The 26,291-nt window shown below is 41.1% G+C and overlaps 3 protein-coding genes across 3 annotated transcripts; 2 read left to right on the top strand and 1 right to left on the bottom strand.

The window, feature by feature from the left end:
• LOC110432713 lies at positions 2,264 to 3,175 on the bottom strand. The gene has a single exon (XM_021453502.1). It carries the CDS (start codon positions 3,173 to 3,175, stop codon positions 2,264 to 2,266), a length of 912 nt encoding a protein of 303 aa, XP_021309177.1.
• On the top strand, positions 13,277 to 18,789 carry LOC8065472 (phosphoenolpyruvate carboxylase 2). The gene is made up of 10 exons (XM_002462134.2): positions 13,277 to 13,660; positions 14,830 to 15,221; positions 15,305 to 15,389; positions 15,497 to 15,719; positions 15,900 to 16,003; positions 16,089 to 16,176; positions 16,280 to 16,434; positions 16,526 to 17,524; positions 17,737 to 18,123; positions 18,229 to 18,789. Exons 1-10 carry the CDS (start codon positions 13,487 to 13,489, stop codon positions 18,523 to 18,525), a joined length of 2,904 nt encoding a protein of 967 aa, XP_002462179.1. The 5' UTR covers positions 13,277 to 13,486; the 3' UTR covers positions 18,526 to 18,789.
• On the top strand, positions 21,729 to 26,017 carry LOC110432875 (ubiquitin-conjugating enzyme E2 36-like). The gene is made up of 8 exons (XM_021453937.1): positions 21,729 to 21,915; positions 22,010 to 22,037; positions 22,308 to 22,394; positions 23,881 to 23,939; positions 24,363 to 24,404; positions 24,475 to 24,548; positions 25,502 to 25,599; positions 25,684 to 26,017. Exons 1-8 carry the CDS (start codon positions 21,880 to 21,882, stop codon positions 25,719 to 25,721), a joined length of 462 nt encoding a protein of 153 aa, XP_021309612.1. The 5' UTR covers positions 21,729 to 21,879; the 3' UTR covers positions 25,722 to 26,017.

The following is a 26,291-nucleotide window of genomic DNA, read 5'->3' as shown; positions in this document are numbered from 1 at the left end:
GGAATTCGATGTCTCGGTCAGGTGGCATACCTGGCAATTCATCAGGGAACACATCAGGGAAGTCATCCACCACTTGGTTCTCCTCATTGACCTCCTCAGTCAACTGGTTCACTGTAGCAGTTGGAGGTGCTTGCACTGCCACTTCTACACAAATTCTATCCCCTTTAGGTGATGTTACTACCACAGACTTCTCCTGGCACTGAATCACTGCCCGATGTTGCTTCATCCAATCCATCCCAAGGATAAGGTCAATACCAGAAGTTCTTAGCACAATGGGGTTTACTTTAAACTCTACCCCCCTTAGAGAAACACTAGTGGAGGGACTCCAATAGTTCGCTGGCATAGTACCCCCCGGTGAGTTCACTAGCATTGAGTTTTTCATGGCACATAAAGCTATGCTATGTACTCTAACAAAAGCTTGCGAGATGAAAGAATGCGAAGCTCCGGAATCAAAAAGTACAGTAGCAGGGATGGAGTTGATACTGAACGTACCCAGCATGACCTCGGGTGCCTCCTGAGCTGATTCAGTAGACACATGGTTCACACTTCCAGTGTGGGGTGGTCGAGCATTGGGCCTCTGATTGTTGTTCTGATTCTGTGGAGCTGAGGGGTTCTGCTTCTTCGGGCACTGATAGGCATAGTGACCCACTTCACCACAACGGTAGCAAGCATTGGGGTTGTTTGCCACTGCTGTCTTCACTGGAGCATTGCTGGGCACACCTGGACGTGGTGCCTGGGGGTTAGCTTGCTGCTGAGGGCGTTGATTACCAAACTGCTGCTGGTACTGGGGACGCTGCTGGTTCTGGTTTTGGTTGCGCGGAGGGTACTGGCCCTGATTCCACTGACTAGGGGGCCTCTGGTTCCTGGGAGGAAAGCCCTGCTGAGGAAACACGCGCGGACGAGTGTTGCTGCTAGATGCTTGCCCCTGAATCTTCCTCTTCTTAGCATCCATCTCTTTGCGCTTATTGTCAATCACAATAGCGCGGTTCACAAGTTCCTGGAAGCTGGGGTAAACATTGGACATCAACTGCAATTGCAGGCCATCATACAGTCCTTTCAGGAAACGACGTTGCTTGTCAGAATCCTTGGCTACTTCACCCGGAGCGTAACGTGACAATTGAGCGAACTTGTCACGGTACTCAGCGACAGTCATGGAGCCTTGCTTGAGAGCACGGAACTCCTCTTGTTTGAGCTCGATGAGCCCCTCTGGAATGTGGTAAGACCGGAAACTCTCGGTGAATTCCCTCCAAGTGACAGGCGGTGCGTTGTCTGGGCGTCCATATTGGTAGGACTCCCACCACTCCTGTGCAGCCCCTTGCAGTTGTCCAGAGGCATACAACACCTTCTCCATGTCATTGCACTGAGCAATGTTCAGCTGCTTCTCCACAGCTCTTAACCAATCATCAACTTCTAAAGGGTCACTAGCATGTGTAAAAATAGGGGGACGTCCCTTCATGAACTCTCCCCTCTTATCTCGAACCTGGACCGGTGGTGGTACGACGGCGGGCTGGTGATCCAGGCGATCCATCATAGTTTGCATCAATTGAGTTTGCATCAACATGAGCTGCTCCATTGTCACAGGCTGTGGTGGTGGCGGTGGGTCCACCGGTGCGCCACGGCAACGTCCACGGCCACGGCCTCGACCTCGACCACGGCCTCTTCCTCCTTCATCAGCCATCTGTTTCCAACAAAGGAATAAGCTTTTAGAGGTCTTTCCATAATTATAAACTGATTATGATATCAAATAGGCTTTGCTGAAATTTTTCTGGACAAGATGCAAAATCAGCAGTGCAGTATTTAACTCATAACTCGAGTTTCTGAGATCCAACAGAGGCGTGCCATACATGTTTGGAAAGCTTATAAAATTTGTTACAAGTTTTGTTCAGACCACTTTTACAGATTCTGAAATTATCTTGATTAAAAATAGGGGTAAAGCGAATCTGTTCTGTGCTCTAGTCTGCGCAATAGTCCCAGATTGTAACAAGGATATCTCCCAGATCCGAGCAGGTTTTAACGTGGTTCCAGTTGCAAATGAGAGATACAGCAGTCTAGTTTCCTCCACAAAATTTTCAAAGTTTTTGGACGTACCACTTCAGAGATAAAAGTTAAACATCACAGGCTGCTCAACCTTCCAGCAGTCATTACAAAGATTCGAATCATGCAAATACACAAACAAATTCAACGGACACATCAATTGTTCACAAGCACTTCAAACTCAACTGATACAACGGGACTACGAAATAAAAGAACTGGCATCCTAGGCCTATGGTGCGTCGCCGGAGATGCTAGGAGGTGCGGTCTTCTTCTTGTAGAGCGGTGGCAACTCAAGCTGCTCTCTAAGGCTGTCCACCATCTCCTGGAAGCGATCTATGGAATCCTGCTGATCACGTAGCTCCTCCTGTAGGTCATCATTGGCCATCTGCAGGACATGCATATGCCTAACAGTTGCATCCAATGGCGTGTCAACCTCCTGCGGGTTCTCAATAGACCAAGTACCAATAGTAGAATCATGGCGAGGGAGGAACTTGTACTGGTCTGCTCTCATGGCCTCATAGCGAAGGCCATGGTAGTGAGTGTAAGCCATCTGGGCGGCGTCCTCCATGCTGTCCTGTGCCTCAGCTCGCCTAGCAACGTGACCATGGATGCTCTCCACCATATAGCTGTCATGTGCCTCATTCCCCACAGTGATGGTAAGATCCGACCTCCAGTATGTGGCCTCATAGGGGTGTGTGTACTCTGCACAGCAGTACCTAATGCCAATCTCTTTATCGGCATAGTAAGTATCCAGCATCTCCCTAAGCAAGTTGTGGAAGTAGGCTGTCATTGAAGGATACTTGTAGTGGATGGTGGTAGTCCATCCTGGGTTTTCTTCCTCAGGACCAGCTGGAGGCACCACCTCTGGTACAGCAGGGGCAGCAGGTGCAACTGGTGGAGCTGGTGGTGCAGGTGCAGCAGGTGGAGCAGGTGCTGTGGGTGGAGCAGGTGCAGCTGCTACAGGGGAGTCCATCCAGTTCTCATCATCATCATCCACCTCTGTCACCATCGCTGGGTCCTCTTCCTCCATGGGGACGGTCTCGTTGTCGGAGATGTCCACCACTGGCTGGGACGACTGGGGCGTGAACTGAGAGATGTAGCTCCTGGTGCTGGCACGGCGAGACCTCGTGACAGGCGGCATCTATAAATTTTATTTTAAGATTAGATCAACATTTTGGCAATAGAATAAGTGATATAAGCATGATAAATTTTATAAAATAACTAAAAGTAAGGTAGAAAGCATTAAATAAATAAAACAAAAACTCTATATCGACCATTGTTACCTAGGCTTGCGTCCTACAATCAACACGGCTTTGATACCAATTTGTCACACCCAATTTCAAGGATGAAATTGAATGCATAAACTTATGTGCGCCCAGAGATCAATCACACACATAAGTCACAAATTAAATACCATCATCGCAGTGTTTACAACAAACGTAGTTATTACATCACAAAGTTTGATATAACAGTGGAAATATAAATATGATATTCTAAGATAACTATCTCATGGCCCTCACACAGGGAAGGTCGACTGGTGAAGCACAAGCCTAATAGTCCTCCGGGTAGTCCTCATAGCTACCACCATCTGTTACCCATCCGGGATTTTTATCCAAAGAAAAGAAATATACAAGCGTGAGTACATCTCGTACTCCACAAGCATAGCATGAGGATTTATGAGGCTCAAACAGGCTAAACTAGGTTCACTGCATCAGCTTTTAGTAGGTCAGTGTTTTATCATTAATTATTATAGAGTATGCTTAAGCTACCAAATATCCCAAATGATCAGTTATTAGAACCATAGTAAGTCAATAAGTCACATTAAAGCATAATTATACATCATCATGTACCATATAGCCATCAGTAACCAGTTATTCTGTGAGTTTTCCGGGCCGCTCGTGACCGTGAGCACGGCTGTTATAACAGTTTTACACTCTGCAGAGGTTGTGCACTTTCACCGTGAGTCGTGTTGCCCATATGCCCGGGATCCGTCGACCCCCAAACACTACCAAGGTGAGCTGGCAGGGTACACTATGAAGCCTTCCATAGGCCTATTCTAACCAGTTAGGGCCGCGAGGTTTCCTCGGCAGGCAGATGTAGAAAACCCCCCTTTTCTATGGCACATTTCCATCGCGGCTATACTCATAGAAACAGGGGCAGCCCTACACCCAAAGTGGCAAGCGCCTCTTGCGCCCTTTCGGGTAACCTCTAACGAGTTAGAAAAGGTCCTATTACTGAGCTAAAGTCAGAGCCATGTGACTCTCCCGGTTGCACTGTAAGTCCCAGCTTTTGCCGACAGATAAGTCCTTACGGAGGGTCTAGGACAACATGACCAACAGTCATTTGTACCATAGCCCTATGTTCCAATTATCATAATCATGTTTAATCAATTAACCATGGTTCCATCACTGATTTCAGATCATATATAATTGGAGTTAGAGCACTAGCACTTCTACCCATATGCAATAAAAACCCTCGGGAACAAGGTAATTGTCATCAACAGCTAGGATGTCCTTATAGTTTGCAATATTATACACATGCAGGGTGAAATGCTTAAAAATAAGTAGGACAACAAGGTAGGCCCATGCTATACTTGCCTTGGTTCACGTACTCCTGCTGGTCTTGCTGGTCCTGCTGATCCCCAAAGAGCTCCGGACTCCCGAAATACTCCTCACCGTCTAGGCTCGATCAATACATCACAATCATCACGCATACCAAGACAAACATGCAAGAGAACAATTCCTAAAGTTAGAACAGTACACCAGCAGTAAATAAATTAAATAAAAGTTTTCCAAAATCATCTACGTGCTGCTACGCTCAAGTCAACGCGAAATTCACGGAAAACGGACTTACGACGCGAAAGTTACGCTTTTAACGGGATTTCAACAGCAATCTACGGACTTGTAAATAACTAGGAAATCTAACAGTGGTAAACCTAAACAACAGTGGTACCAACGCGAAGCTTACAAAATTACGAAACTAACGCAACTTGAACGGATTGATTCGGAGTTCAAACGGCGATTTTATAGCTAAAACAATGCGGTGGCAATTCTGTAAATAAGACAGAGTTTAAACGAATTTAAATAAACGAAATAAATCCTGTAAATTCCTCTGGCCGAGGACTGCGGTGCAAATACAAAAATTTTGGGGGACTCTTTAACAAGATATCATATGAAGGGGTAATAGGTATTTCTGGCCGTTGGATCAAGATTGAACGCGCTGGATTAAAAGATAAATAAAAAAAAAATAAAAAAAAAAAGAGAGAGAGAGGAAGGGGACGGCGGACAGGCAGCTCCGGCCAGAAACACGGTGGCCACCATTGACGGCCGGCCCGAGCTCGCCGGAGTTGAGCGGAGGAGGTGCTACGGTGCACGGTTTTCGATTCCGATTGAACTGGGAGAAAGAGGAGAGCGATGCGAGTCCATTCCACTCCAAAAACGCGGTCAAGGAGGCGGTTTCCGAGAAGGTTCACGGCGGCGCCATGAACGTCCCCGTCGGAGCTCGTGGAACTCGGACTCCGGGCCACGATTGACCAAACCGAGCACACAGGGAGGAAGAGGGAGGCAAGGCGAACTCGCTAGAACACTTGGCGCGGCTGTGGAAGGTCCTACGCGGCACGCGCCATGGCCGGCGGCCATGGAGCTCGCCGGAGCTCCGCGGACAGCACTGAGGAGTGCGCCGTTTCGCGAGAAAAATAGACGGGGAGAAAGCGGGAGAGGAGAGGAAGCTCACAACGGCGCTAATTCGGAGCGAAATCGGCGGCCTACGCGCGGTCGACGAAGAACTTCCCGGCGACGGTTTTCTCTGCGCTTTCACGGATGGGAGCAGAAGCGAGGAGGGGGAAAAATGGGGAGAGGAAGACTCGGGCGCGCGGACTCCCTCCACTTGAAGCCGAGACGCGGGGGAAGCTGGAGAACGTGGGAGCGGGGCTTCGGCCTAGGCGGTTGCTGCTGAGAGAGAGGATTCGGGAGCGACGGTTGGAGGAAGGAGGTGGTCCTGACGGGTGGGCCCCACCCGTCAGCCGCCAGAGAGAAAAGCTTTTCCTTTTTATTTTCCAAACAAATTTCCCAAACTCTTTTCCAAATGAATTTTTGAATTCAAAATTCTTTTCATCAAAACCACTCATCCCATAAAGAAATGCACCAGCATGTATGCAACAAAATATTAGCCTAACTTATATTTAATTTTATTTTCTCTAAATTTATTTATTTTTCCTATATTGAAAAATGCTCACAAAATTATTTAATAAAGCCAAATTCATCTATTTTTAAAAGAGCCAAATTTTGGGTGTTACAATTACCTTGTTCGTTTGAGCTTATCAACCGAATCTACCATCTATTCAGCAGTGTTTTTTCTCACACAGTAAATCAGCCAACAGTACTTTCTGTCAATGCTCCAAGCTTTTTTTCTGTTCATAAACACACTCCTATGAACATATGTAGACTTTATCTCTATGAATATTTTTTAAAACAAGCCGACAAATCTTCAAGACTGACGAAATAAAGATATATACTGTTGGTACCTAGTTGAACTACAACTATTTAAATTATCAACGGGTCGAAGAAGACATGAGAGCAAATTATACATCTTATTACCTAGTTTGGAACATGGAAGTGAACGGGTCTTTATAGTCTATAGTGGTTACAAGAGCAGCCTGAGTAGCATCTCATGTCTTAGATAAGACTCCTCATGTCTTAGATAAGACTCCCCGTGAAAACGAGCTAGGTGTCTTTCCCGTTGATAATTGAAATAGTTGTAGTTCAACTAAATGGGCGTTATTCTATTTCTGATAAATTAACTAAGACGTGGTGTATTACGCCAGCTGATCATATACTTGGTTTCATATATACCAAGTACGACTATTCAACGTACGACTGCGACGCCACACAGGGAGTCCCAAGAAAAATAAGAGGATGGAAATGATATATGCAGGTACGCATGGTATTGGGCGTCACATGTGTGGTCATGTTTACTGATGTAGACCACTCTTTTGTACTAATACATGCTCCTTCGTTTATAAAAGAATACAATTCTCATTTTTAATAATTCAAGTGGATTAAATTTTAACTAAATTTATATAAAAAAGTACAAATATTTATGATCTAAATAAATATCATTAGATTAGTTAACTAAATTTATATAAAAGCGCCCCTGGTAAACCAGGAACTCAAATGTGATACAATACTAGTCCCAGGAGGCTAGTAACACATTTATTACAAATCAGATAAGTTTCAGCGCAGTAGTCTCGGAAAGCGTGGACAAGGAAGGCACGCTATAATAATAAGACACCAAAATACAACATAGGTCCAAAGGACCCAGAAACAAACGATATCGCCATCGAACATCTGACGAGTCCCAATGCCACAAGCTTAGTTGGGTGCAGACACGACCTTACTCGAACGCCACTTCGGGATCGAAGTCCGGATCTTCCTCTGTTTAATAAAGCAAGGGTGAGTACAAAGTACTCAGAAAATCCAACCTTACCCTACGGAAGGGGATAACAATATATATGCATATGGATAAATCAAGGATGAGGTTTAGTTTTATTTGCATAAAGCTATCTTTTTACACATGCAAGGTTTCATTTCACAAATACTGTTGTAAAAGACCTCTTTTTCCACATATGATAGTATTTCTAAAAATGAGGGTTTGATCATAATTTTAAGTGTTGTTGAACCCTTGTTCCCACAACACAATGACAGTCAACCATTTATTTCCAAAATCACACTCTCTCACATGCTTTCACTCATCTCATCCCATCTAGTTGTTGAAACCAAACCATAACCCGTCCGAGACCGCGGACACGACTATCCAGATAGATTTACACTCTGCAGAGGTTGTACACTTTTCCCACAAGTAGGATACCATAACTTACACCGTCGTGCAAGCACAGATCCATCAAAGTCATTACCCTCCATAGCTAAGTAATGGCGCTCACCACGGGAACACTAAGGCCACATCTCATGATACCACAATAATTCACAAAGCTCTTTTCATATATTTCCACAATTTCACATACATCACTTAGTGTCCCGTTACACACCTGCCTCCAGATGATTGCCATACTAACTAGAGGGATTTAGACTAAGCCTTTCCCATGCAAGCCGAGTGGTTGTACGATAAATGAGTTAGGCAAGATGAATCATCAACTCAGTCCTTAATCGAGACAAGGCGGATATCTTCACGCTTAACCTCGCAAGGTATAAGCCACAACACCAAGGCATCCCTCAACAGGGATCCCATCCGCCCCATCTCTATAGTGATCACATCTATAACTTGTTCATTACCCTTTTCACAATACCCACAATTTATTTTCACCACTCACACCTTTTACTTTTAAAATCATTATATTTGAGAAAATATAGCGATGAGTATCCGGGATGAGTAACAAGTCCTAAGCATTCTAAATAATAATATTTCTGTCATAACATATTATTTGTTTCTAGGTTCGAACAAGACAATTACCGGGTAATATCAATACAAAGATGGCTATTCAACAGGTTTTAACTAAGCAGCGAAAATACTTCGTACATATATCGTACATGCAATATTTAAAACGGCTTCTACAGGTTGTGTTTAAAAATAGGATCAATATGCATCAAAGGGAATCGGTTGGACTTGCCTCCGTCGGCGTCCTCGGCAAACTCCTGCTGACAGTTCCGGTCTTCGGCGTCAAACTCGCGGTACTCGTCTTCAACGTTCTCGTTTTCCGGCTCGTTCACTCCGTCAACTAAAATACGCGACGAACGACACAGACAACAGACACAGATAAATAATCATATAAATTCAAATGAGCTCCAAAAATCATGAAATTAATATGGGAGGTAGATCATGATTTTAGATGAATTTAGGAAAAAGAATTATTGAAATCAGAGTTAGCATATGGTATTTGTAAAATGGCCGGAATTTAATCATGCGAAAAAGGCTAACGATGATTAAGAAATACATGCTTCACGAGATGAATTTTGGCTGGTAGTGCATGTTGCATGCATGCATGTACTATTTGAAGCTAATGCTTATGGCCCACACATGCATGGTTAGAGAGAAATTAGCATGGGTCATTAGAGCTCTTCTGTATGTCATGGTTCCATTCGTGGAGTTTTTGGCAGTGAATCGGTACAGACAAATACAAGAAAAAATACAGAAAAATACTACAGAAAGACAGAGAAGAGCAAGGAGATGCTCATGAGCTGCTCACCTCGTCTTGCGACGACAGTCGAGCTCGGCTTGTGCGTATGGCCGTATACGGTATACGCGAAGTGAGAGTGAGTGAGCGAGTGAGTGAACGTGCTTCTCAGGTGGTGAGAGTGAGCACCCGAGGCTGGCTTTTTATAGGCCAAAGCGCTCAGCTGCGTGCCATTAAAAATGCTACTGTAGCGCATGGTCGGTGCCTAATTTGCATGCACGATGCATGCAAATGGACGGTGCCTAATCACCGTGTCCTTGCATGCAGGCATGAGATATATATTCGTGTAGGTGCACTGCTATGTTTTTTTGCATGTAAGCTTACTGGTACTCGCTGTTATTTGTGCGCGAAAAAATATGGATGGATTAGATGGAGATACTATAGAGCTCAAATTATTTTATAGTTTTTGAAATATATTTTAAAAATAATTTTTTAATGCGAGTGATTTTTGAGTGTGAATTTTTGGATGTTACACATGTGTGGTCATGTTTACTGATGTAGACCACTCTTTTGTACTAATACATGCTCCTTCGTTTATAAAAGAATACAATTCTCATTTTTAATAATTCAAGTGGATTAAATTTTAACTAAATTTATATAAAAAAGTATAAATATTTATGATCTAAAATAAATATCATTAGATTAGTTATAGAATATAATTTTATAAAAAACTATTTAAAGTTAAAAATGCAATAATATTTACTATAGATTTGGTTAAATTTAAACTACTTTGATCGACACGCATCTTATAATTGCATTTTTTTGGACGAAGGTAGTAATTAGCTTACTTCAATAGTTGGTGTAAAGTTATATATTGAAGACATTAACAAGGGTTAGAAATTTGGTGCAAGTTAGACACGTATACATGAAGAAGATTGCTGCAGGTGGCAATTTGTTTCCTTGCACGGGACAAAAAAAAAAGCTGTTCATAAGTAAGTTTGTCATCGACAAACGAATTATGTCTCCATATACCAAGTTTCCAGCTTTGATTTGCTCTCTAGACTGTCTCCAACAACAACACCCAAAATATAATATAAACCCTTTTGAGATTTGGGTAGTGTTACATGCAAAGGATTTAATATTCGTTTTTGGTCTTCCAAGAGAGAATGCTCATATTTGGGTCATGCCTCTCATGCCACCTAAAATAGATCTCATGTATAGGTGCTCTGTTGGAGACTATATAGGTACTTCATTGGATATCCATGTTGGAGACTATAGGTACTTCATCGGATATCCATTTCGGGTTTGGGTCTTTCCAATAGGTCTATCATTGGAGATACTCTCACATAAGTTATTTATACTCTACCTGTCTTGAAATATTTGTATCTGTAGTTGTCCTATGTTAATTTTGATCAAGTCTAACTAAAAGAGCAACAATATTTATGACACGAAATGGGCTTCATTGGATATATTATGAAATGGCCTCTTAGAGATGAGAGATGTTAGTAATTTTCTTTAAAAACTTGATCATGTTTATAATAGTTTGACTTAGGACAAAACTGATAATCCCTTGTGTGTCAAGACCAAGACCCAAGGGAGTATGAATTTCTAGTTCTTTTCCTCCCATCAAAACCACTTGAATATTTAATCACTTATAGTTGTATACTCCTTTTCATCTTGGAATATATGGTCTTATCAATTTTAGAACAAATTATATGTAACATAAATTTTAGAACAAATTTTAGAATGGATTATAATCCTTGGAGAAATTTTACTTATTACTATATTTTGAGCATAGTGATTGTGTTGATGATGAACACTAATTAATGACACGTATACATGTAACTGCTTGGGCCGTATATAAATGAGTAGGGGTGTTAATTCACCCACAATCCCTTGTCATTTTGAACAAAATTTGAATGTTCCGATATCTTGTATTTTAGGATGCAATGAGTAGTAACATCATACAAAGGAGGTAACCTTTGTCGGTGTTTTGTCACCGGCAAATCAAGTACGAGGCAACATGCGAACCCAAGAACTAGATGGTGGTAGAAGACACAGAAAATTTATACAAATTGAGGCCCTCAAGAACTAATACCCTAAATCATGTGTTTGCAATTGTATTGTTTGCTATGGATGGTTATGCAATATGATGCATGACACTCTCTTCATTCACAAAAGAATGCAAATCTAGCATAGTACCAAGTTAAAGTATCTTGAATTTGAGTAACTTATAATAAAAAATATCAATATTTATAATATCAAATAAGTAACATTGGATTTGTTATGAAATATGTTTTTATATTATACTTTTTTGGGTGTCATAAACATTAATATTTTTATCTATATATTTGATTAAACTTTAGACATGTTAATATAATATACACTAAAATTGTATTCTTTTATATCCAAATTGATAAAGTCGTCGTAGGCGTCTCGCTACCGACGAGAATGTCGCTTAGCATTGAAAGCATCAAGCCGTTCAACTTGTAATATTCGCTCCAACGGAGAGTCGAACTAATGCTTGAAGTGCTACTGAGGTGTGAACTTTCGCATATGTTTCTTAATTAGTTACGAGAAAACCTAGAATATATCTAGGATGATTTTTATTTGTGCGTTGTGCCTAACATATCAATTTAGTGGATATAAAGAATGGCGCCCATCCTCTGTTTACTCGGCCCAGCTCACCCTATGTCAAGGGGCTAGATATGAGCGCTATAAAGATATATACCTTTTACTCGTGTTCTCCACAAATGCTCTAGAAAAAAGTAAAAAGAATGTGAGAAATTCATGTCAGACCATGTGAGCTTTGATTTATGCCTTTTTTTTCTTTATTACATGTAAAAAGGGAAACCCATTTTTTCATAAAGTTTGGCGTTGCTGGACGGCGCGAACCAGCTAAAGAAAGCAAAGTGCAACTACACGATCTAAGTGCACGTCTCTGCCTCTAATTGGTCCAACTGAAAGGTCTCCATCTTACATTGATGTTAAAAAAAATAACTACGGCTGTCTTTTGCATATGTATTACAAGGTCGCTGTCCATTGTCCATCAACATAATATTGATGTAACTGCGTCTGTCTTTATAGATAGATAGATAGTGGTTTTCCAAGGTTGTTCATTGTGTTCTTTTTTTTTTCTTTCTTTTTTCTACGAATCAGACTATGTAGCACGAAACGATTCCTCCATTATTCTTGAACTTCGTATAAAAGCAAAATAACAATAATCTGTTGCAGCAAAACTCACGTCTTGCTGTCATAGACAACAAACTTTAGATTTGATGAAAACCATATTTCATCTTTGGAAAAAAAACATTTTTACTGCTACGCAACAAGTAGCAAGTAGTTTCTTAAATATAACCCAAAAAATGATACATATACTATGGATTTGGATTTAGATTTGTCAGTTTATTAAATGCGTTGCAAATTAACTTGGCGATGGGGAAAAAGTTCACAATTACCCTTATATTTGCAAAATTTTTGGATTTTGGCTACTGTAGCACTTTCGTTTTTATTTGACAATTGTTCAATCATGGAGTAACTAGGCTCAAAAGATTCATCTCACAAATTACAGGTAAACTGTGCAATTAGTTTTTATTTTCGTCTATATTTAATGCTCCATGCATACGACCAAAGATTCGATGTGACGGAGAATCTTGAAAAATTTTGTGAACTAAACAAGGCCTAAGTAATTGCTTCAAAATTCCTAGCGGCAATTCAAACTTCAAACAAAATTGCTTATCCTGAGTTTGTTTATATGTACTCCATTCGTTTTATTAAAGATAAGTTCTCTTGATTATTCTACGTAGATAGCTTTGTTGTACACTCATTATATTATTTTATATATACATAATACAAAATAATATTTATCTAAAAAAATCAGAACAAATGTGCACATACTAATAAATTCCCATTTCAATGTTGGACCATGAGCAGATCTGACGGTACACATGTTCAAGTGTCTCCGTTCTCCTGTGGGAAATAATAAATCGCAGCCGTCCACGTGGACACACAACACAGATGTCTCTCGATCAGTATAGGCTGTTCCTGTTCTTCGCTTTGGTAACAAATCCCCTGCAAATTGATCGATAATATAAGAATAAAATAACGTGCATCTCGTACATTCGCTTGGACCTGCCTGCTAAATGCTAATGCTAATGCTATCCATCTTCCTCCTCCGTCTATAAAGTGGCCGCCAGAATCCGCTCCTCCTACAATTGCAGCAGCCTCCTCTCCTCTCCTCCCTGCCTGGTTCTTGCTTGCAGTTCTTGAACCAAATCCACACCGCCGGCGCGCTTAGCATTGGGGCTAGCTAGGGGGCCGATCGATATGGCGGCCTTAGGGGCGAAGATGGAGCGGCTGTCGTCGATCGACGCGCAGCTGCGGATGCTGGTGCCGGGGAAGGTCTCGGAGGACGACAAGCTCATCGAGTACGACGCGCTCCTCCTCGACCGCTTCCTCGACATCCTCCAGGACCTCCACGGCGACGACCTCAAGGAGATGGTAACTCTCCTCCGACTGGTTCTTAGACTCTTGTTGTTCTTTTGTTTTACTGGTTCGGGCTTGCGATGCAGCTTTAATCTTGGGTTGGATCCAAGTAATCTAGTTCAGTCCTGTGGTCTTTACCTGTTATTTTTACCTTTATTTAATCTTCCATGTTTTTTTTACTTATTGTCTTCTTTTTCCTGAGAAAAAAGTATCAATGTTTAGTAAAAAAAAAGGCATGAAATTATTGCCTTCTTTGTTCTTTGTTTTCTTTTCGTGCGATTCCTTTTTAGAGTGCCAGCTTGAGTAGTATTGAAGAGTGTGTGGTTGACTTCAGAGTCCACTCTTCAGATTAAGTGATTAACACTTCAGGTTTAAGTGTAACTACAAGGTGGTTGATTTGCTGCTTAATTTGGCGTTGTCAAGTATAGTAATTATACTAAAATATAAATTATAGTGGATGGCCAGGTGCTGGATTAACGTTCCTAGTGTTCAATTTCTTCTTCTTCTTCTTTTTGTTTTGTTATTGCTCAAAGATTGGTTTTTCAGTGGCAAAGCGATCATCTCGATTTTTGATTGATTGGTCGGATATGGTTCGAATTTTGATCTCAATCATTCGGTAGAAACACTTCCTATGTGGAAAATCCATCTGTAACAAGTGTGGATCTTTAGTTGTATATATGTTTCCTGGTCCATTAACTGACTTTGGACCGATTGATTGACTGAAACAACGAAACCTGCAGATTCCACGTCATCTTTTGAGTTCTTGACTTTTCGTTTGGATGGCAACATATAGTTGACAAACAAACTTTATCTCCAGCAACGCAACTTTACACCTGATTGCAGTTCATAGCACGTGAACCCCTGTCATCTTTCTAGCACCTTCCCTGACAGAACATGGACACCCAGAACATGTGACAACTAATAGACAAACTATGAAAATTTTTGGATCAAAATAAAGCCCCCGTTGAAGTGGGTATGTTTGTATTGCTCAGAAAGTGTGACTTACCATATTAAATTTATTTGACATGGCCAGCTGGCAGCAATACTACATATGTAAATTTATTTGGAACTGATATAGTGATATGTGGATTGAGTATGGTAGTAACAAAATCCAGAAACCGACATATCTTTCTCTCTTTTTTTTAATCATGTATGGTCATTAATTGAGTTCTCTTGCTGATTAGGTTCAAGAATGCTATGAGGTAGCTGCTGAGTATGAAACAAAACATGACTTGCAAAAGCTTGATGAACTCGGGAAGATGATAACAAGCTTGGATCCTGGGGACTCTATTGTGATCGCCAAGTCTTTCTCGCACATGCTTAACTTGGCCAACTTGGCTGAGGAAGTCCAGATAGCATACAGGAGGAGAATCAAGCTCAAGAAGGGAGACTTTGCTGATGAGAACTCGGCAATCACAGAATCTGACATTGAGGAAACACTTAAGAGGCTTGTTGTTGACCTGAAGAAGTCACCTGCTGAGGTATTTGATGCCCTCAAGAGCCAGACTGTTGATCTGGTTTTGACTGCACATCCAACACAGTCTGTGAGGAGGTCACTGCTCCAGAAACACTCGAGGTTGGTTTGCCAAACGTTGCATTGTAGTTGACATGCACAACTCCGTTTTTAGCCTTTAATCTTGATCCCAACATTCTTACCAGGATACGAAACTGTTTGGTTCAACTCTACTCAAAAGATATCACTCCAGATGATAAGCAGGAACTTGATGAGGCTCTGCAGAGAGAGGTATTTATTTCAATCTAATGTTTATTACCTGGAATTCTTTGAAGCTTGAGACCAAAGATATCAATTCTTAATTCCTTATTACATGGACTCCTCTCTCCTTTTTCAAGATCCAAGCTGCCTTTAGAACTGATGAGATCCGAAGAACGCAGCCCACTCCCCAAGATGAAATGCGTGCTGGTATGAGCTACTTCCATGAAACAATTTGGAAGGGTGTTCCAAAGTTCTTGCGCCGAGTTGATACTGCATTGAAGAACATTGGGATTAACGAGCGTGTTCCTTACAATGCACCTCTTATTCAGTTCTCTTCTTGGATGGGAGGAGATCGTGATGGTGAGTGACATCTCTACATATTTGTCTTTTCTTCTCATGGCATTATTAAATATGAAGTATTTGCAGCACCTGTTATTATCTTTGTTGCTAGTGGTTGGGAAGATGACTATTCATTGTCCATGTGTCTGCAGTCTGCACCTCTGTCCTTTGTATTCTAAAGCAATGTTTCTACAAATGCAGGAAATCCAAGAGTGACACCAGAGGTTACCAGGGATGTCTGCTTGCTTGCCAGGATGATGGCATCGAACTTGTACTGCTCTCAGATTGAGGATCTCATGTTTGAGGTTGCTATTACTTTCAGAATCAGAGTATAGTTCATAACATCATTTCTATCAGATGATTGAACTTGATAACTTGAAATGCTTGCAGTTGTCTATGTGGCGATGCAGTGATGAGCTGCGCATGCGAGCTGATGAGCTGCATCGCTCCACTAAGAAGGATGCCAAGCATTACATAGGTAGTTACCAGTGACATCATTGGGTCTTCTTAACAATGGCCTGTTGTTATTAGGCCATATTTTTGGCATTTTAATAATTTTTCCTTCTTCATTTCTGCTGTAGAGTTTTGGAAGAAGGTTCCTCCAAATGAGCCATATCGGGTGATACTGAGTGATGTCAGGGATAAACTCTACAACACTCGTGAGCGGTCACGAGAGCTTTTATCCAGTGGACATTCTGATATTCCTGAGGAAGCTACATTGACAACTGTTGAGCAGGTTGAGAATTAATCAGTAATCTTCAGAAAATAATATTGATTTCTTGGTTTTCCCTCAGTGGGTTCTGATATGTAGATGCCAACTTTTGCAGCTGTTGGAGCCCTTGGAACTATGTTACAGATCACTCTGTGCTTGTGGTGACCGTGTAATTGCTGATGGAAGTCTTCTGGATTTCTTGCGTCAAGTCTCCACCTTTGGACTCTCCCTTGTGAGGCTTGACATTAGGCAAGAATCAGATCGGCATACTGATGTCCTTGATGCCATCACTACGTACCTGGGGATAGGATCTTACCGCGAGTGGCCTGAAGAACGCCGCCAAGAATGGCTACTGTCTGAACTTAATGGCAAGCGCCCTCTGTTTGGCCCGGACCTTCCCAAGACTGAGGAGATTGCTGATGTTCTAGACACATTCCACGTTATCGCTGAGCTTCCTGCTGACAATTTTGGTGCTTATATCATTTCCATGGCAACAGCTCCTTCGGATGTCCTTGCTGTTGAGCTCCTCCAACGTGAGTGTCATGTAAAGACACCACTTAGAGTAGTCCCACTGTTTGAGAAGTTGGCTGATCTTGAGGCTGCCCCAGCTGCATTGGCCAGACTGTTCTCAATCGATTGGTATAGACAGAGGATCAATGGCAAGCAGGAGGTCATGATTGGGTATTCAGATTCAGGCAAAGATGCGGGTCGCCTCTCAGCAGCTTGGCAGCTATACAAAGCTCAGGAGGAGCTCATCAAGGTTGCTAAGGACTTCGGTGTGAAGTTGACGATGTTCCATGGACGTGGTGGGACTGTTGGAAGGGGTGGTGGTCCCACTCACCTTGCCATCTTGTCCCAGCCACCAGACACGATCCATGGATCACTCCGGGTCACTGTTCAAGGTGAAGTCATTGAGCAGTCTTTTGGTGAGGAGCACTTGTGCTTTAGGACACTGCAACGTTTCACGGCTGCTACCCTGGAGCATGGAATGCACCCACCAAATGCACCAAAGCCAGAATGGCGAGCCCTTCTTGATGAGATGGCAGTTGTGGCAACTGAGGAATATCGGTCCATTGTCTTCAAAGAGCCACGCTTCGTTGAGTATTTCCGCCTCGTAAGTCCTTGTTGTCCATTGTCATACTACAGTAACATAAGCTGCAAAACGTAACTTTTGAAATAGGTCGCCTGACTTGAGACTTAATATGAATGTAGCACAATGATTTACTGCACTATATCTTTTTGCAAACCTAACTAAAATGGTTAATGAAATATTTGATTTGACCCTACATTTAGCGAATATTTACTTTGTGATATTTGTGTTGACAGGCAACACCTGAAACAGAGTATGGTAGGATGAACATAGGAAGCAGGCCATCCAAGAGAAAGCCGAGCGGAGGTATCGAGTCACTCCGAGCAATCCCATGGATCTTTGCTTGGACACAAACACGGTTCCACCTCCCGGTATGGCTAGGATTTGGAGGCGCATTCAAGCATGTCCTCCAGAAGGACATCAGGAACCTCCACATGCTCCAGGAAATGTACAATGAGTGGCCATTTTTCAGGGTCACTATTGATCTGGTGGAGATGGTGTTCGCCAAGGGTAACCCTGGCATTGCTGCACTTTATGACAAACTCCTTGTTTCAGAGGAACTGCGTCCATTGGGTGAGAAGCTGAGGGCCAACTATGAAGAAACCCAAAAGCTTCTACTTCAGGTCTGCTGTCCTGTCCAAAAGACACATCGATACATTTCTTGCACTTTGTTGAGCTACCATTCTAGTAGCGTTTTATCAATGAACTCTGTTTTGGACTTCTATCAGGTTGCCGGGCACAGGGATCTCCTGGAAGGTGACCCTTACCTGAAGCAGCGGCTCCGCCTCCGTGACGCGTACATCACCACCCTGAACGTCTGCCAGGCCTACACCCTGAAGCGGATCCGTGACCCGGACTACCATGTCGCGCTGCGCCCCCACCTCTCCAAGGAGATCATGGACCCCACCAAGGCGGCTTCAGAGCTGGTGAAGCTGAACCCTGGCAGCGAGTATGCACCGGGGCTGGAGGACACCCTCATTCTGACCATGAAGGGCATAGCAGCCGGTCTCCAGAACACCGGTTAAAACACAAAGAGGGGATCTTTTTTTTTAATCCTGATCATTGTCTCTAGGTCCTTTGTATTTACGCAGATTTTAGCTGCATCTTCGGCCGTCTCTCTACACCGTGAGGAAATAATGGCGATTTTCGCCAAAGTGGCGGTAAATAAAAGGGAGATGAGGATCATACATGTTTTTCTTATTAGTAGACCGTTGTGTTGCAACTTTACTATGCGATAATGGAACATGGCTGTAGCCTAATTGAAGTGCCGTATCTCAAGCATTTTTGCAGGCAGGCTCTGAATTGTTGGAATTGTTCCAATGTTCCCTTTGCAATCTGTTGCCTGCAGCTTATCTATGAGTGATAGTGCACTATAGTGTGCTGTATCACACAGTTGAGTTAGAACCGTATATATAGTACATAAATGGGTGAAATAATTGCACATCACATTTCAGAATCAGGGTGTCTTTTCATGTTTCGTGATAATACTAAACACAGTCGATATGCATATTTAGATGTACTTAGATTTATATTAATCTATATGTGTTGGAGTAGATTGAACTAAATTTCACCCAATCCACGGTAACACATAATGAATTCCATAACATCCAGACAAGCCCTGATATGGGATTTCCGATATTTTCCATGAGTGCGATAACTTTAGTTTGGGAAGATAAACGATGGTGGAACAATCAATAAAGGTACTGTAAAAATACAAATCGGATGTCTTATACAAAAGGCCGAGTCTTATATACAAGGTGGGGGTTCTGACATGTGAGTTAAACGGTAAAATGGATGGCTAGTTGACACACACGTTTACAAGAAACTGGCTGAAGCATTCTTCTTAATCTATACCTAATAACAAAGAGGTAAAATTTCAGGCTTTTTTTTGCCCATCCATTTTTTCCATTTTCCTCTAATTACTGGATAACAGATAATTTTTTTTATTCGGACTTATATATATAATAACTCATACTCATACGAGTTAGAATAAGGCCTTGTTTAGTTCCGAAAACTGAAAAGTTTTCGCAACTGTAGCACTTTCGTTTTTATTTGAGAAACGTTATCCAATCATAGATAACTAGGCTTAAAAGATTCATCTCGTGATTTACAGGTAAACTGTGCAATTAGTTTTTATTTTTATTTATATTTAATACTCCATGTATTTGGCGTAAGATTCGATGTGACGGAGAATCTTGAAAAGATTTTGGTTTTTGGGGTAAACTAAACAAGCCCTAACTCTTGTCTAGAGCAATATGGAGTTCAATTCCAAAACTTATTGGCCGACGGCTCCACGTCTAATTTTTTCTGTGATTTTTTTTCTCCCTGGCGTTTCCTTGTCCTTCTTTTTTTCCATCTTCCATCTGTTTCCCATAGATTGTGCTCTAAGCTCCGATTTCTCCCTGGTCTTGGATGTCCGTCCATGGCTTTCTTTGTTTGTTTTTCTTGGCTTTTCTATTTTCTCTTCTCTGTACAGGCAGGAATCCTAATCAAATAGATTCCCGATTCCTAAACCAAATCAAAATAGGAAAAAAAAAGAGTACAAATCTATTCCTAATAATATAACCATAGCAATTTCTTAGTTTCGGCCTTATTTTTTTTTCAGTTTTTCTAAAGAATGTTTGGATTTTTTTTTCTTTTTTTTTGCCATAAAGACCAATGAGAGAACGGGAAGAGAAAAAAAAAATAGAAACAGCACAATATATAGGCTTTGACCTATAACTGATGAAAAATAAATATTTATACCATTAAGTTATTAATGTATTAAAATCAAAACTCGTATTATTATAATCTGATTTAGTCGATAGTCTAAAAATCAAATCGTGGAATTAGATCTTGAGTAGTTTGATATATCTAACTCATATTATTATAAATGTGCCTCTTGCACGTATGCACCCGTGCCATTGCCGACAATGAAATCCTGTGGAAAATCGAGAGCGGACTTTTGTCATAATCATCACACATAGTAGCCCTTGATATCAATAATTATTTTCTCACTAACTTGAGTTATAAATTGTTACGTGTCTTCAAAAGAATTCATGAAATATCTACGGGAAAATATTTTTGGATGTCATCCCAAAGTAAATAATAGCTCTCAAGTTTAATAAAATAAGAAAACATATAAATTGTTATGTAGAATTTTTTCTTCCGTTGCAATGCACGAACACATTTTCTACTATATAATGATACGTAGCTCTTCTATGCCGAGAAAATACTAGCTGAAGCAATACTTTCATCCAAACCAAATTCAATCCTTTATTCACCCATTTATATCGTGTAATATGGTAGCCGGCCGGGGCTGTTTTTGATCCCGTTAAAATAAATAAGTGGTGAAAAGCTTTTATCTTTCAACCTAATTAACTAAACTTTATTTCAGTCCACCTTCCTCACCCATGTGATTAAAAAACATCAATAACCAACGGTCTAAGATTCCAACTGAATAATAATTCTTTGCAAGTCAAATTTCAATCTATAACTCTTATAAAGCAAAACCTCACTATCTATTTCTCTTGACATGCAATGCGTCCACCTCAGCAGTCCACTATCAACCCCACTATCTATTTCTCTTAAAATGCAAAGCGTCCGCCTCAGCAGCCACTATCATTTGCCACTATCAGTTTGCCTGACATGCAAGGTGTCCAGCTCGACAATCTACTATCATTTGCATTAAAGTTAACTAGCATAAGAATTATGACATCCACGTTAGCGAGACTCATCATCCACTATAGATATAATTTCCATGATTATGCTAATAAAAGAGTTATATATTTATATTCCTCCTTTATAACACGCGGGGAATCCTCCTAGTTCGTAAAATGAAACATCTTAAACTAAAAACACAGCACGATCGAACTTCAATCTCCTGTTCAAACTCTTTTCCCAGCCACACACTGACTAATGGAACTAAACTATTTTACCTCCTTTTAGTCAATGTGTTTGAAACTTTAGCTATTAAAGTGACTAAAGTTTAGCTAACTAAAATTTAGCAAGGGGAACCAAATAGAGTCTTAATTTTGAATGCTAAAACATCAAGTATTTAAAATTTACAATTTTGAGTAATATATTTTAAATAACAATTATAATGCAGTCCTAATAAAAAAAATATTTAATAGTAGTAATACTCTGCTCAGCAGAAGAATATTTTTCTCTCGTAATTTGTATCCTTCTGAAAACAAACAAAAAAAAATATTCCTCATCGTGTCCTGCATCTATAAAACCCGCAAATGTCAGGGACCAGGCTGCACACCCCAACCCAAGAGCAAGCAAACGACAATTCTCTTCTCATCCCCACCAGCGCCGCCGCCCCCCAATCTTTCGCTGCCGCCGCCGTGATCCAAAGGACCACCGGACCCTAGTCTGAATCCCTTCATCCGTTCCCCATGGCCAACAGCAACCTCCCCCGCCGCATCATCAAGGTGAGGATCCATATCTCCCCATCGAAACTTCGCTTTTTTTTTTCATTTTTTTTAAATGCAAACATGGTGATTTTTGGTGGTTTGCTTCGCGCAGGAGACGCAGCGGTTGCTCAGCGAGCCAGGTGAGATACTCTGGACATGACAAGATGTTTTGATGCTTCTTTCCTTTTGATTCCTTCCCCCCCTAGGATTCAGAGTTACAGCAAGCTGATTATCCCCAAAAGGCCCTTTTGTTTTTTTATTTATTTTAGCTAAAGAAAGGCTAGAATGTCTAATTTTATCATGCATACGGTTAACTGTGCGAAGACCCTGTTTTGTCTCGATTGTTATTTTTTGCGAGTTTCTTGGATGGTGTGTTGATGTTTCAGGGTTGTTGGCTTGCTGTTTTGCAGCTCCAGGAATCAGTGCCTCGCCATCAGAGGAGAACATGCGCTACTTCAATGTCATGATCCTTGGACCATCGCAGTCGCCATACGAGGGTGAGGAATCTTTTACTCTTTGTTCATCTGTTTTGTGTTTTAGTTATGTTTGGTACTATGATAACTGGCTTTGGAAATGGTAGATGGAATTTAGGTTATTGGAATTTTTACTCCATTCCATATCATTCAGAAGCTACAAATACCATTAAGTCTCATTATCTCATTTCAATAACATTGAAGAAGTGTTATTAAGATTTTTTTCAATGTCTAATCTTTACTGTTGCCTACATTTTCATTTGGTACTTCTGTGATCTGATGATTTTTGGGAACATAAAAGTTTTGGAAAGATGTGCCTCTTTACTGTTGCCTCCACTGGTCTCCCTCTTTTCTCGGTTCTGTGGTTCTAGCCTCTTGCCTCATGGCACAAAGTGCCATTGCACTTGCACCTCCTTTCTATTTGCTTGCTCTCTCAACACGAATGAGCACCTCTCCTTCATCGTTTCCCAACAATCATCCTCAGCTGATGATCAGGGCTTCCAAGCCCTGCCTGCAGCTCAACCATGAAGCCTCTTTATCAGCCAGTTAGTTCATGGTCTCCATGCCCCTGTTTCAAACCAGAGACATGTGTGGCTTCCATTTATCAATCTGTGGCATGGTCCTTCTTGTCAGTGGTTCTAGAACAGATTCACCAGTGGCCCATGCAGCTCCAGGTTTGACAGCAGTATTTATGCAGCTGGGTGCAGGTCAGCGAGAAACCTAGGCGTAGAAGTGCAGGTGGAGTTGAGTGGCTTTGACTGGGCATGGAATGAAATGGCTATGGTTAATTGTGCAGAGCAGACAATGCAAGGATGATGTCTGGTGGTTTGGGTTGACTGTCTGATTGAAGAGGCATTGCCGCATTGTTTAAATGGTTGATCAGTAGGTTGTCTCCAATAGGAGACCCATTTGGGAACCCAAACCCAAAATAGGTTTCCAACACAATACCTATAGCCTCCAACAGAGTACCCATACAGAAGGCTCATTTTGGGTATCAGGAGAGGCATAACCCAAATTTGGGTATCCTTTCTCCTCGAGACCATTGCAGAGAGTGTTGTCTTTTAGGTCTTGTTGTTGGTGAAGACTAAAAATAGGTATAGAACCTTTTATCTGTAGTGCTACCCAAAGGACAAATGGGTCTTGTATTTTGGGTGACGATTGTTGGAGATAGTCACACTCACATTGAGCAAATTGGCATAGCTAGGATTTTTATGTTTTAACTGTACATATTTGGAAAGTGTTTGCTATTAGTTTCTCTAATTAAGAACCAAATTATCTTTGCAAATCCTGGTGAACAAGTCATCCTTGCTGGCTTTCCTTGTGTTGTGCATGTCTCCTTGGTTTCCCTGGATATTCTGATATGTTTACTCTGTCTCATGTGACTATTTCCTGCCACTAATGCATCCACGCTGCCCTGTTTAAAGAATGCAAAACAAAGCACTGGTATTTGTCGTTTTTTTGCGTTCTAATATGGTCTCTATCTAATATCTTTGATTGGACTAATTGTCAGGAGGAGTTTTCAAGCTCGAGTTATTCTTGCCTGAAGAATATCCAATGGCTCCACCAAAGGTATTTCGTTACTACTCTACTCTTGATTAAGATTTCAATGCTATACTTCTATGGTTCTACAAATTGCTAATGAGTACTAAATAGTTCTTCTGCTGATATTTGTCAAGTTAAATGTGGGCTGAATTGTAGAGCGCATCAAATTCATAAAGGTTACATATGTATTGCTGTATAATTTTAAATTTCAAGTTCACATTTAATTGATGGAGATCATCATATGATTTTTTTGTGAGCCTAGCGACTCAAAAGAATCTTACAAATTTCAGTAATTTCAGGACACTTGTATAACATCATTCACTTTGCTGACTTAGATTTGTTCTCTACTGCTTTCATATAAGTATTTTATATCTTAGTTCGATTGGTTGAGGATATAAGATAATTTATACACTTGTGGTTTCTGAAGTCCTGATTCATTACTGATAACAGGTTCGTTTTCTCACAAAAATTTATCACCCTAACATTGACAAGGTAAGTTACCCTGTGCTTCCACTTATGGTATTAGGTAATACTGTACTGCTTAATACTCACACTCATACAGCTTGGTAGGATATGCCTTGATATTTTGAAGGACAAGTGGAGTCCTGCCCTTCAGATTCGAACAGTTTTATTGAGGTTTGATATTTCTGCTTCACTGTTTTTCTATGTTGATTTCAGTCTGATTCATTTGGTGTTTTGTTTGCAAAGTGGTCATCTGATTTTGGAAAGTACAAACCGTGTGGTTCCACTAAACAAGCTATATGATTCCTGCAAGGGCTTTCTGATGCCCATGGCCATTATAAGTTTATCGCATTAGGCCAGTCTCAGTGCATAGTTTCATGATATAGTTACCAAGACTATAAACTAGGTAACTGTGCCATATGAGTTTCATGGGGATGAAACTCCTCTCTCATCTGATGAATCTCCTTCATTTAATGACCCTGCCAAGTCAGCAATTTTGTTTATATGGCACCATATTAATGTGCATGACACTCTCATGAAACATGCATTAAGACTGGCCTTAGGAGACACTACATAGTGGAAAATGTGCAACTTCAGGGCTTGTCTGCACTTTTGGCCACTAAAAGGCAGGAATGTGATATAAGATGCACTAATTAACCAAGCCTTATACTGCTTGCATTCATAAAGTGGATGGTGTGCGCATTGTAAAGTGGAGGAGGGCCAGAGGCTGCATTTTGTTGCCATTTGGCACTGCTGTATATTATTTGTCAGATCCACTGTTAGAATGGGGGAAACCTTTTACATGTTAGCAAATCAACCTATGACCACGAGTAGGGATCCACACAGCGCATGTGTCTGAGAGCTGCCAATGTTTACACTTTTACTGGAACTTTTTCTCCAGTCACAATCTATTCTCTTATGATATCTCAAAACCATAACACAAGTAGGGATGCACAAAGCACATATGCCTGCTTCACAGCCTTCACCTTCAGAGCTGCTGGTGTTTATGTTTAGCTTGAGTTTTTTTTTGCTAAAACAAGATCAGAGAGAACAATTAACTGGACTTGGGTAACTTAATCTTAGCTGACCAGCGCATTTCTTTTGCACTTGATGTTTCTGGTCTTCAGCATCCAGGCATTGCTTAGTGCTCCAAACCCTGATGACCCACTTGCCGACAATGTGGCAAAGCACTGGAAGGCTAATGAAGCTGAAGCTGTAGAAACAGGTGAGGGAATAACCAATCTTGTTCAGGTTTTAGCTGCATAATCTGGATGAACTTTTTAGCTCATGGCATTCTTGAATGACGCAGCTAAAGAGTGGACCCGTGTATATGCAAGCGGAGCTTGATCTTTGCATGAAGCATGCTTGCCTGGTAAGAAATTTCGTTCCGTGGATCTGCGGAGGTGGAGGTGAACTTGATCAACGATTGGTTGCTGAAATTGGAAATCGAAATGATTGAGTGAATTGTGGATTTCCAAATATCCTTTGATGATGCGTGTCAAGAGTCTGATGTACATTACTCTAGTTGAGCTGTGATGATGAACCCTCATGCATGTAAATTGTTTCTTTGGTACGTCTGGTTCCTGAGAGACATCAGACATATATGATAATAAATATCCTAGAATGATGTATGCCTGCCCTTATTTTTTTTGAATTACCTTCTGCATATTTTTAACATCCAGAAATCTAAGGAAATTATATTTAATATAATATGCAATATTGTGGCCTCCTAACTGGTCGTTCTAGTTTCTGGAAACTACGAGCAAATATGGCTTTCCGGAAAATGGATTTGTTTCTTTTTGGAATATATTTGTTTGCCAAAACAATTAGGAAATCAAGCTTTCTGTGCCACTTTAGTGCTGTAAAAGTCAGCAACAAGTTTGTGGATGTCTTTGATCCATGCCCATGCCGCGCGGT

This window comes from Sorghum bicolor, chromosome 2 (genome assembly GCF_000003195.3).
Source record: "Sorghum bicolor cultivar BTx623 chromosome 2, Sorghum_bicolor_NCBIv3, whole genome shotgun sequence".
In the NCBI taxonomy this organism is placed as follows: Eukaryota; Viridiplantae; Streptophyta; class Magnoliopsida; order Poales; family Poaceae; genus Sorghum; species Sorghum bicolor.
This window is presented reverse-complemented; position numbering and strand designations above follow the sequence as displayed.

Excerpts from the sequence above, each read along its gene's own strand:
- LOC110432713 (XM_021453502.1), bottom strand. The coding sequence starts at position 3,175 with ATGCCGCCTGTCACGAGGTCTCGCCGTGCCAGCACCAGGAGCTACATC.
- LOC8065472 (XM_002462134.2), top strand. The coding sequence starts at position 13,487 with ATGGCGGCCTTAGGGGCGAAGATGGAGCGGCTGTCGTCGATCGACGCG. Across the intron at positions 13,661-14,829 it reads GCGACGACCTCAAGGAGATG|GTTCAAGAATGCTATGAGGT; the intron begins GTAACTCTCCTC and ends CTTGCTGATTAG. Across the intron at positions 16,004-16,088 it reads TTGAGGATCTCATGTTTGAG|TTGTCTATGTGGCGATGCAG; the intron begins GTTGCTATTACT and ends AAATGCTTGCAG.
- LOC110432875 (XM_021453937.1), top strand. The coding sequence starts at position 21,880 with ATGGCCAACAGCAACCTCCCCCGCCGCATCATCAAG. Across the intron at positions 22,038-22,307 it reads GCGGTTGCTCAGCGAGCCAG|CTCCAGGAATCAGTGCCTCG; the intron begins GTGAGATACTCT and ends GCTGTTTTGCAG. Across the intron at positions 22,395-23,880 it reads ATCGCAGTCGCCATACGAGG|GAGGAGTTTTCAAGCTCGAG; the intron begins GTGAGGAATCTT and ends ACTAATTGTCAG.